Source organism: Triticum aestivum, chromosome 5A, assembly GCF_018294505.1.
Source record: "Triticum aestivum cultivar Chinese Spring chromosome 5A, IWGSC CS RefSeq v2.1, whole genome shotgun sequence".
Taxonomy (NCBI): Eukaryota; Viridiplantae; Streptophyta; class Magnoliopsida; order Poales; family Poaceae; genus Triticum; species Triticum aestivum.
Window position 1 is genome coordinate 693,824,187 of NC_057806.1, and position 11,646 is coordinate 693,835,832.

The window sequence follows — 11,646 nt, forward strand, 5'->3', positions numbered from 1 at the left end:
TACGAGTACAACACCGAGTGCTTTACACCATCTATAGCTGGACGTCTCGAATGCGCGAGCGCGCTCACCGGTCAAAACGATCGACCCGTTCACGCACCTTAAACTTGTCTTAAATGTTCGAACTGTCCGTCGTCCTTCATATCAGGCCCAAATATAAGGCGGATATAAAGTGGCCCGAGTAGGTCTGTCACGTCAGCCTGACCCATCGTCGACCCTAATCCGTCCCCACAAAACACCCCAATCGAGAAACCCCATGCTCTCTTTGCTCCGTTCAAGCTCCGTCTTTTCTCCTCCCCTTCTCCAATTCGATCCAATCTAGTCTCTGGCGAGCATGTCAAGATCCGGCAGCCGGCCGACGATGGCATCGATGTCGACAAGGAGCTGGCCCTCGGCATTGCACTAGAAGATCGCCGGTGGGCATGGTGCAGTTCTAGATCTGCTTCGTCGTCGCTCGTCTGTTGAAGCTGGCCTCTCCCGGCCTGCGCACAGCTCCATGAGGGCTGCTCAATCCACGCCGCCCTCTGTCGTCTACTTTCTCCGCCGGCCGCTGCTCCACATGAGCAGTGGTGGGTTCAAATGCCTGCTCCGCCGTCCCACGGACGCTCATACCCGTCTACTACTCTTGTTGGGATTCTTCCTCTTTGTGCCGCCACCGCCAGCTCCATGTGCAAGTGCGGCCAGCTGCATGCATGCTCTGCCTCTTCTCATTTGGCTGGCTGAGATGTTCCTCACGCCACGCATCAAACACTTTCACGTGCCTGTTCGGTCCATCTCTGACGACGAGCTGAAAGAAACCACGCAAGAAAAAGCTGACAAGATCATCGATCATATTCATTCATGCACAAGCGCTCCTACTGTCAGCTGATTGAGTGACGAATCCCGAATCATGTTCAGCAGCACGATGCCGGTCCTTTGCTGCAGCTAATTTCCCCCCTTTTCTAGTGGAACGCTGCTGGCTAATCCAATGGCTGATTTGCTTTAGCACAATACAATCGCAAACGTTTACATACATTTTTCTTTATGGACGACATACACCCGACCTCTAGGAGCACATATGAGACACTGAGCCAGCACAACATGTTGAGATGGACAGAGTCATCACAAGCGTTTTGTAGTCGACTGAATGAACATTGCCGGAAAGATGAAATAAATCTAAGAAATACGAGCATCAGTGCCAAATTTAGAACTCAAACCCTGGCGGACTGGTTCCACCACAAGAAACCTAACTATCGAAGTTATGATCAGTTCACATCAATCGGCTAATCTTTTCCGGATTTACTGGACCCCTTGTATTTTGAGTTAAACTTTGATCAACTAAATATGATTTATGCTCCCTCCATTCCATTTTATAGTGCGTATGATTTCTAGCACCAAGACCAATGTATGACGTGGAGATGCGGTTTATACCAAACTAGCCCTGCATGCAGGGTCTGGCTGACACCCATGTGCGCCGGGCAGCTGTTTCTCGCATGGTGCAGCCGAGAGCTAATTCGCCAATACCAGCCTGGAGCTGCATGCACGCACTACAATTCGGAATTCTAGCACAAAGCTAATGCGCACTACAAAAAGGAACAGAGGGAGTATGCTAAAATATAAGCATGCAGTTGAATTCATATTTGAAAGGGGATCAGTTCACATTTTAAAATTATTGACCCTAACTACTCCCACCATTTTTATATACAAGGCCACAAACTCATATTACAGGTGTCAAGATAAAATTTAATGCCTTGCTTCGTAAATCAGCTTTTCTTTTTGTTTACTGGGATCATTAATACGTCGCATGAATTCAAGGAAGGGATAGAAAGCTGATTGAAGTGTCATTATAATTGCATGCATGCAGTATTCAATATGCTGCTAGTTCAAGATAATATCATTAACTTTTATCTCGATTACAGTTGATGGCCTTGTATAGATGTAAAGTGTATTTTTCATTATGGCCTTGTATAAGTAAATGGAGGGAATACGAGTCAAGTAAACCCTCGCTTGCAGATAATAGAAGCATTCATGCTGCATGCAACGGAAAACTATTTTCCACAACCATCGACCTCTTTATATGATTTAGATATAAAACGCAGTAATGTTCATTTAAAATGTACTCCCTCCGTCTCATAATATAAGAGTATTTTTGATACTAACATAGTGTAAAAAAACGTTCTTATATTATAGGACGGAGGGAGTAGTAGATGCGTCAATCGGCCCTTCCTGGCGTGGTGGTCGGCCGCGGCATGGAGAGGTAGCTCGCATGGTGTGTCAGGAGGGAGGTGGCTTGCCGGCCAGTCACGAGGCGGCGGCATGATGCACCGGCGTGAGGCCCAAGGTGCATCACGCCGAGGAGAGACAACGTTGGTGCTTTTTTTTCTAGGAATGACATGTGGGCCCAAATTGTCATAACGGTCAACATAATGATGCAACTTAATGGGTTGACTTCGTGTCATGTCAGCCCTAATGAGCGCGCCATATGTCATAATCACCCTTAGTTTGAGCTTACATCGGTCATTAACTTGAAGTGGTAGTTTTTAGCAAAAAAAAGGAGAATCTTGGTAATTTTTAAGCTAAAATTGTAAAATGATAGTTTTGGAGGACGGTTGCAGAATTGTGGTAGTTTTTTTTGTTATATACTCCTCTTGTATATGATGACTTAGAAATAACAAATATACTGTCCTTATATACAACGGTTCAGTGGTTTTATCACGCGCTAGTTCAGAACCTAGAACCCCAATTCGTTCCTAGTAGTAGAGCAACCCTTCCGTCCCTATGATCTCGTCATAAGATGAGGCCAGCAAGTCTTGGAAAGACGTCGCACCGAATGCGTGAGCAGCGCAAGGATCGTGAAGGTCAACGACCATGCTGCTCCCGCTAGACTCCGGCAAGAATTCTTCGTCGTCTACGGACCACGCAGCGTTGCTGACCCCGGCAGAACTTGCACCAGCCGTCGGTGTCGATGACAACGACGACGACGATGAAGACCTCACGTCCCCGGTCATGGGCTGCTGCTGGATGAGCCCCATGAGCTCGGCGTACAGCTCCTCCGATCTGTGCTTGAGCTCTCCGCCGTCGTCAACCGTGGCGAGGGCTTCTTCGTCGAGAGGTGGAGGGGGGAGGGAGGATTCGTCGGCCTCGGAGGCGGAAGGGCTGTCGGTGGCCGGGGTAGGAGGAGTTGGTGACGGCGCCATGGCCAGCAGGTGCCTCTTCTTGAGCTTGGTGTTCCAGTGGTTCTTGACGTCGTTGTCCGTTCGGCCGGGGAGCTTGGCGGCGATCACGGACCACCTGGTGACATAAGTTTTAGCTGCCAGACTAATGTTTCGAGGAACAAAGAGATGCATGCAGCGCATGCAGCTAGCTAGCTATATATACTTGCTTCCGATGTCGGCGTAGAGGGACAATATGAGGCTGTCCTCCTCGTCGGTGAACTGACCGTGCCGGAGCGCCGGGCGGAGGTAGTTGAGCCACCGCAGGCGGCAGCTCTTGCCGCAGCGGTTAAGCCCTGATGATCCATCATCCATGCAGGCATACACAGACAATTTGATTAATCAGAAAGGGAAGATGATGTAATTTCTGTTATGTTTGAGTTTGAGATGCTTTGTACTTCTGTGAACTTTTATAATACATCCAAATCACTTTCACACACATACAAAAATCATCCATGCCAATCTAGGCAGTGAGCAAACATTCTCATGATGTCAGGACATGCTTAACTAAATTCAAGTGGAAATTTTTGTCCTTGGGCTGAAATGGAAACCGAAATAACCGAATTTCAGTGTGATTTTTGGTAATGGCTGAAATATTTCTCAGACTGAAATTCAAAACCGTCAATGCACGCGCACAAATTAGTAGGAGTAGTACTAGCTAGGGGAGAGCAAGTTAACCACCTGCTTTGTGTGGTAGCGTCATCCAGTTGCCGGCATTGGCGAACCTCTGGACGAAGCCGGTGAGGATGGCGTCCTCCTCCCGCGACCACGCCCCCCGCTTCACGCTCCGCCTGTCGCAGCACGGCGACCTCACCATCCCCTCCCCGGAGGAGGCACACCGGCACAATGCACGGGCCGGCTGAGGTGAGAGTTTCAGGTCGTCTCGGTGTGTCTTCTCACGGCCGGCAGGGAAATGAACGCCAACGGGTTATATATATAGACATGTATCGATCCATCGAGCACCAACGGCCCTGCTGCACCGAGCAAGTTGACCAAGCATATTTTGTATAGGTATATATATATGACCCTGGAATGCACAAGACCTAATTAACAATCATCCCAAGCTAGGCTTTCATTCACATCCACCGATTAATCAATCACGTTTATACAAAAAGAGTTCAGGAAGCGACATTTCTTGCCGATGCCCGGGAGGCACAACACATGCTTGCTTACACTTGACAATTTGTGCTTAAAACTAGATTGAACTGACGTGTGTATGGTGCCAGCAAGGCCTCTTGCATTATCTAAAAGAATATGAGGTCATCAGCTACATGAACATCATTCCCTTCCCTCTAGTTAACAGGCAAGTCCATGCCACATGTTCTTTTTGTACTTCAGTACTGGAGTTTGATACTCGAACTTTAATAAATATATGATCCTTCTTTTCCAAAATACTCTAATAATTGTTGAGTTTGTGTCGAATATTTTGTATGAGTTGGGACTTGGTGTTGTAGTGTGGGTAGGATACGTGCAGTGTCGGAGTCGGACACGTTGTACTCTTGGCCTCTTATATATAAGGAGGCACCCCACGTTGTAACCCATGACGGCTAGATGGCAACAGGCACGCAAGGGCAAGCCGGCGGATTGTGCCGGCGCCCAGGTGGCCGGTGTTGTGATATCTCGGGGAGGAGGGTCGTAGTCATTGCCCTGGGGAGTAGGCGAGTTCGCCGAACCTCGTTAACAAATCTCGATGTCGTCATTGTGCTATGATTGCTTGTTTCTCGGTGGGTCGACTACGTGCCTCGGATTAATTCTAACAATAATATTAAGTCCATACCACACTTTCATGGATGGTGGTGTGTCCATACTTTAGTATGTGGGTGATAGCACCATTTTCATCGTACATGACATGGAGAAAGCAATTCATATGAAGTTGCTTATCCGAACAACTTTCTGACCTCAAGATTAATTCATAAGAGCAAGCTCTTTTGCTTTGGCAAGGCCAAAGAGGTTGAGGACCGGTATAAGTAACCTTTTTGTTGCAGGCCTGGCTCGTCCCTTTCCGGTATCTTGGTATCCTTATCCATCATCGTAAGCTGCTGAATAAGGACTGGAAGAGTATTGAGGTCCTCTTTGAGAAAAAGCTAAGCAGTTGGATGGGCAATCTACTATCTTACACAGGTTGTCTTGTCCTCATTTACATTGTCCTCACTATCCTACCGATGTTTAGGTTATCCTTTTTCAAAATACCCAAGGGGTACAAAAAGTTTAGATTAAAATTATAGATCCTGCTTATTTTGACAATGTGATGAACATAAACAGAAATACCGACTAGCTAAATAGGTTCTTATTTGTAGGCCAAAGGATCATGTTAGCCTCGGAGTTGAGGGTGTTAAACTAAAAAAATAGATGTTTTATTAGTACATCCATATCTATACCTCTATTACGAATATAAAAAGAGCGATTCACGGAGATTTAACACATCTCACCAGTTCATGCATCTATCCAATGGTCTATGTTACTCCGGTGTTTAGCGTGTAACTAATATCATACTACCTCCGTCTCGGTGAATAAGTCATTCGCGTAGTTCTAGGTTGACGATTTAACTATCTAAATATGTATTATATGTGACAAAAAATATGTATTTAGAAACTACATCATTATAGAAATCTAGTGATATACTTTTCATGACATATAACACATATTTAATTCCTTAAATCGATGACCTAGAACTACGCGAATGACTTATTCACTTAGACGGAGGTAGTACCTAATATAAACCTTACTGCTAACCATGTAATTCTGTCTTACTTAATATCAACATGCAATCAATATATTTCCCAATGTAAATGTGCAATGCAATTAATATATTTTATAATATAATATGTAATTATATTCTACCTAATATCAACCTGCAATCAATATCTTTTTAATAAAGTTGACGTTAGCCCATAATTATAATTGAAGATATTTTTACTAAAACTCATTCCTAGAAACTTGTGAAAATAGAGGAACATCAACGGAAGTCCTGGTCGATTGGTCAATGTGAAATTGAGTCAAATATCATCCACGGTGAGTATTTGACTTGTACTATTCATGAGCCAAAGATGAGGCGCATGGCTCTACACAAGTATGATATATTTGATGTATGTGATGTGGTGTTGTTTATTCTGCTCATCAAATATCATTTGTACCATGGTAAGAATAACTCTGCTAAGGACCATCAGAAAGACTCGCATTTATTGCCCAAAACAATAAGAACAGAAAACAGCTACACTTAGCGCAAGTTAAGTTTTTTAAACAATGGCAAAAGCTTTGCTAGATTTGATTATTTAAGAAAGAAGACTGTAGGAAAAGGCCAAAGTCTTAAAACAGGTGGAGTACTCTTCAGGTATCAGAACCCCTAGGGGTTTCACACTCGCAATATTCCACAACGTCACCCCTCTTTTGATGTTGGAGAAAATAGTTGACGGCATGGTTGAGACATTCTCGCACACTAGCGTTATGTTCATTCCAAATTGTTCAAGAGACAATCATGAAAAGCGAAGCCGTGGCCTTTTAATTGGTAAGTTAAGAGAAGGGAGACAAATTAACATATGGCTCCTTTCATGCATGTCGGTATCCATGGCATGACTAGGTCAGCCGATTATAGTTGGTTAATAATGCAATAAATTATGTACAAGTTTTAGAGTGGTTGGGCTTTTTTAGAACCGTTCGTTGATGTCGATCTAACGGCAGACAAATACGAAGTACTGGGTAGTACTCCGATGAAAGTACGCGAAAGTATTAAAACGAGTGGGGCCGGTACTCGTGACAAGGTGGGGACGCGTTTTAATCTAGGGGCAGTTTAGTCCTAGGAAAATTTGCACACGCCGCCCCTCTCATCGAATGCATAACCGCCGCCATGGTGCTACACATTCCACAATTACTCATCGGCGGCCATCTCCTCCCTCTCCTCCAAGTCCACCCCAGTCATCTCCTCCTTCTTGCCGTTGCAACTTCGCTCCACTCAGGCAACCCCCCCCACCCACCCCCACCCCCTCTTCCACGGCAGATCGAGCTGATGGCCGGCGGTGAGAACACCGACTTCGTGCAGATCGCCGGCGGCGACCAGGTCAAGTTGGCCAGGTTGAGGGAGATCCGTTCTTGGTTTGACAACACAAGGCAGATGAGTTGGGCGGCAATGGCCACTCTCAATAATTTGACGAAGAAGGAGAGGGCAAAGCTTTGCCCCCCGCCCGCACAACCGATTCACAAGATCGAGATCCTCCTCTGGGCGATGGAGCAGGCCAATTCGTCCAGCGAGTGGACCAGGCGGAGGTGGTGGCGTTCAGATCCAGGGTAGAGCATCCACTGGATCAGGAACCCACCGTGCACGAGGTGCCGTTGCAGATTGTGCAACCTCCAACCGAGTCACCGGAGACTCCGAAGCGCAAGATGAGGAGGACAGTGGTCGCGACCTCGCTTCCCCGCCGTTCTCCACGCTTCCCTCGCCGCTCTCCTCGTCTGAACGGCGGCGGTAGCTATGTTTAGAGTAAGCTTACCCACTCCTCATCTTCCTACTGCTCGTGCTTACATCGTGGTGATACTGATCGTAATAGCTCAGAGAGGGAATGCTAGATGGCATTTTAATCTCAATGAATTGCATGAACATTTGAGTACATGGATTTGAAGGATGGATTATGATGTATGTGAACCCTAGGCATCATATGAACCCTAGGAAAAATTAGTAATGTTCTAGTGGTAGAAACTGAAATATTTCGGTACACATCGGTAGGCACTGAAATATTTCGGAACTGCCCTAGGGAAAATTTGTAATGTTGTAGTGGTGGACACTGAAATATTTCGGTACACACCGGTAGGCACTGAAATATTTCGGTACTTCCCTAGGCAAAATTTGTAATGTTGTAGTGGTAGACACTGAAATATTTCGGTACATATCGGTAGGCACTGAAATATTTCGTTACTACAATTTCAGTACACACCGATGCACACTGAATTATTTCACTACTGCAGTTTCAGTACACACCGGTACACACTGAAATATTTCAGTACTGCAAATTCTATACAAAGTTGGCATTTTGTCATTTATGTGTGAATTAATCCATGCATCATATGGCCTAACTTTGTACATGAGTTTGGGTCAATTTCATGTCTATTTATTGTTAAAATTATTGTCATGCCATGAAACACAAGACAAGTCACTGACCCAAGCTTGCAAAGATGCCATATCAATGTTGCTGATATGAATATGCATGTTTTCACCAAGTCTTGTGTCTGAATTAAAACTGAGCATTTTTTCTTGATGGTATCCATGGATCTAGAACTCCTATGAATTTGCTCATGTTGGATGTTTTGTTCTCCATCATTTGTACTAGCATTCCGTGCGATTAGATGCCATGACAAGACCCCTGGCATATTTATTTTCTTGCCTCCAACATCACATGTGTGTTTTGCAGGAAAAAACCTTGAGTTCACCAGGCTGGCTGAAGTTGTGAGGCTGGGAGGCTGATGGTGCTGCTACTGGCTAATCCTTCTTCTTTCAGTTTTTGTTCGTCATTTCTCAAGCCGTTGGACCAGGGCTACTTCCCTATGTGCTGTTAATGTATTAAGTAGTTCCTTCGAATTTGTAGTATTAGTTAGTTTGAATGTGGAAGTACCTTAATTTTTAGGAACGAAATGTTGCTATGTATGACCAAGGGTTTCATACCTTAATCTTTGGATAATTAATTATGTGAACTGTTGGATGTGGCGCACAACGAAATGCCTCTACCATTGATACTAGTTCAACATGTCGGTCCAATTAGAGACCAGCCACTACCATATAGAACAGTTAGCATTTCATACTACAACCTGACACGTACAAAACATCACACAGTGGAAGCACATCCCTAAGCACCTTGCATTGTACAAGGTCTTAGAGACAAGCCTCTATCATATATAATAGTTACCATGTCACACTACAGCCTATAAAACATCACACAGTGGAATAATCATAGCTAGTAGAGCATTAGTTACCAGTTAATAATAGTTGCAATCCATCACAAGCAATAGTAGCTAGATATGAGTAGATATAGGTACGGTAATACACGACAAGTACTCGCAAACAAGAGCTAACATAACAAGTTCATTTCACATTGATACATGGCCCACCCCAGTTCTAAATGAGGTGGATGGTGATCATCATCCTCAAGTCATGGCGACGGGTGTTCGCAACAGTGAGTAGGATGGCTTGTCCTACCCGAAGATTCTTGGCACGAAGGAACTTCTTCCACCCTGCCCTGCTCAAGACAGTGCGACCGCCCGTGTCCACTACATAGGCACAGCTGGTGATGGAGCCCGTTCTGGTAAGGCGTAGTCCAGCAGCCATGCCTTCTTCATCCGGGTCGATGCCACAACTATCAAGTAACCTCTTAGTTAATTTCTGAAAACAGTTGACATGATATATGATCATGTCACGTGCAATTATCAACAAAGAATACACCTCAAGACACATATATCATTGGATTCAACACTGAGCATATATATCATCACATCACTACACTATACGCCAAGCATCAAATTACTATAGTAATTAGGCATATCATTAGATTACTGCGTACACTAAGCATATCATCGCATATTACTACACTACACACATGTCATAAAATTCTTCACTAAATGAATTCTAAACTAGGCCTCTCATCACAGTACTACAACATGCATATCATATGAACTACTACACTAACTAAGCATGCATATCATGTAATTACCACACTAAGTAACATACCATGATATGCCGTTTAACATTCGTCCTTGTGAGGCGGGTCACGAATGGCTTCCCTAGGTAGTCTTCACGTAGCGGAAGCATGTCCCGGAGGTTGCCGATTTCCTCGTCGCCCAGTCTGAGTCCTTGGGCATACAGGTATTCAACAAGTGGGTTCTCATCATCATCTGAATCGTCATCATCTGAATCAGCACCATCTTCCTCCTCATGAACTTCATCCTCACTATCCGGAATCAAATTTAGATAGATAACAGAAACCCTGGGCTTATCTCTTCTGAAGGAGAAGCTGATCAATTCACCCCCACTAAGACGCATGTGGGCGATGAAACGATCCCAATCATCTCCTCCTGTCTGGGTTATCTTTCGCCCCTTCTCAACCTGCATAGTGTATGGGCCCCCAAGAGCGTCGAAGGTCACGGTGTCTGCGAAGAGCTCATTGAATGCCAATCTCACATTGCATGGTACGATCTGTGTAAGATAAAAACAAATAACAGACACAATACATTAGTGGAAATAGCAAAAAAACAAAAAGAATGTACTGTCAGAAGGTTCATATAAATTGTTACCGCTACAAAAACAAAAGAAGGCTGGAAGTACATGCCGAACAGCGTGGCAGTAGAAAGGCTGGTCCGGCACCGTGAGTTGCAGCGTCCACATTGTGCTTCCTCCATTCTACATAGAACATGTTGAACTCTAAGTTGAATTGTACATAGTACAATACAAAGATCATACATATAATAAATCATAGTGATAACCTATACTGGCGATGGACAATCAATCTATTTTCTATCATCTACGTAATAAAGCAATGCCAATGACAATGGCAATGCCCGTCTCATCTAAACCTGGGAATAGTTCGGCATCCAAACTAAAACCAGTCCAATCCACGGCACACATCAAAACCAAACCAATCCAGATATTTTCATTTAGAATCTAGACCAAACCAAACTATACATGCTCGTCATCCAACCCAGTCCAAACCATTTTCAACTTTTGGATTGAATCCAAAGGTTCAAACCGTGGACAAAGCCATATGCGAGGGCACGTCATGAATCTAGATCAGACATGGCGTCAAAGCTCGAGAGAGCCGACAAGCTCCGGCCAGCAACAACGGCTCTTTGATTTGAGGCAGTAGTAGGTGGTAGTGGCGGCTCAAACTAATTGATTGATTTGGTCTCAAACCATAGAAACCAAATCAAGATCCAATCCAAAAACTAAGTTTCAGTCCAAACCAATCGGCTCAGATCCGCCTCCGTAGGGAGACGCGGTTGGGGAAGGGAAGAAGAGGGGAGATCTCACGTACTTGCCGGAGTTGGCGGCGGCCGCGCACCGGCAGCGAAGAGAGGGGTCGTCGGGAGATGACGGCGGCGGCCCTGGTCGAGAAGGGGAGAAAGAAAGATGTGGAGTGGTCGAGACGGGAAGAAACAAAAATGTGGTACATGTGGTGGCTCGGTTGTGTGGATGACAAGGGGACCCACTTGTGAGACCGATAGCAATTGATGGCAAACCGCAGGAGGTGCACGACCGCGTGCATGACCGCCACGTCCCCACGTGGAATGGGGATGGCCGGGTGGGTGTGTCAAGTCAAATCGGCACTCGCGGCTTCTCGGTAACTCCAAGAGGCAGGAGCAGTGCATTTCTTCCCCAAATCAGGTAGAAAACCCTCGTCCTCTCCCCACCCTCTCTTCCTTCCTCACCACCTCACCACCCTCTCCTCCTTCCTCACCACCCTCCTCCCTTCCTACGCCTCCC

The 11,646-nt window shown here is 45.3% G+C and overlaps 1 protein-coding gene across 1 annotated transcript; it reads right to left on the bottom strand.

Annotated features, from left to right (window-relative positions):
• Nucleotides 1-2,726: 2,726 nt before the first annotated feature.
• On the bottom strand, nucleotides 2,727-4,005 carry LOC123106071 (transcription factor RAX2-like). Its single transcript, XM_044528278.1, has 3 exons — nucleotides 3,870-4,005; nucleotides 3,355-3,484; nucleotides 2,727-3,267 (listed from the first exon to the last, which is right to left on the bottom strand). Exons 1-3 carry the CDS (start codon nucleotides 4,003-4,005, stop codon nucleotides 2,727-2,729), a joined length of 807 nt encoding a protein of 268 aa, XP_044384213.1.
• Nucleotides 4,006-11,646: the final 7,641 nt, after the last annotated feature.

Excerpts from the sequence above, each read along its gene's own strand:
- LOC123106071 (XM_044528278.1), bottom strand. The coding sequence starts at position 4,005 with ATGGTGAGGTCGCCGTGCTGCGACAGGCGGAGCGTGAAGCGGGGGGCG. Across the intron at positions 3,485-3,869 it reads GACGCTACCACACAAAGCAG|GGCTTAACCGCTGCGGCAAG; the intron begins GTGGTTAACTTG and ends ATGGATCATCAG. Across the intron at positions 3,268-3,354 it reads TACGCCGACATCGGAAGCAA|GTGGTCCGTGATCGCCGCCA; the intron begins GTATATATAGCT and ends TTATGTCACCAG.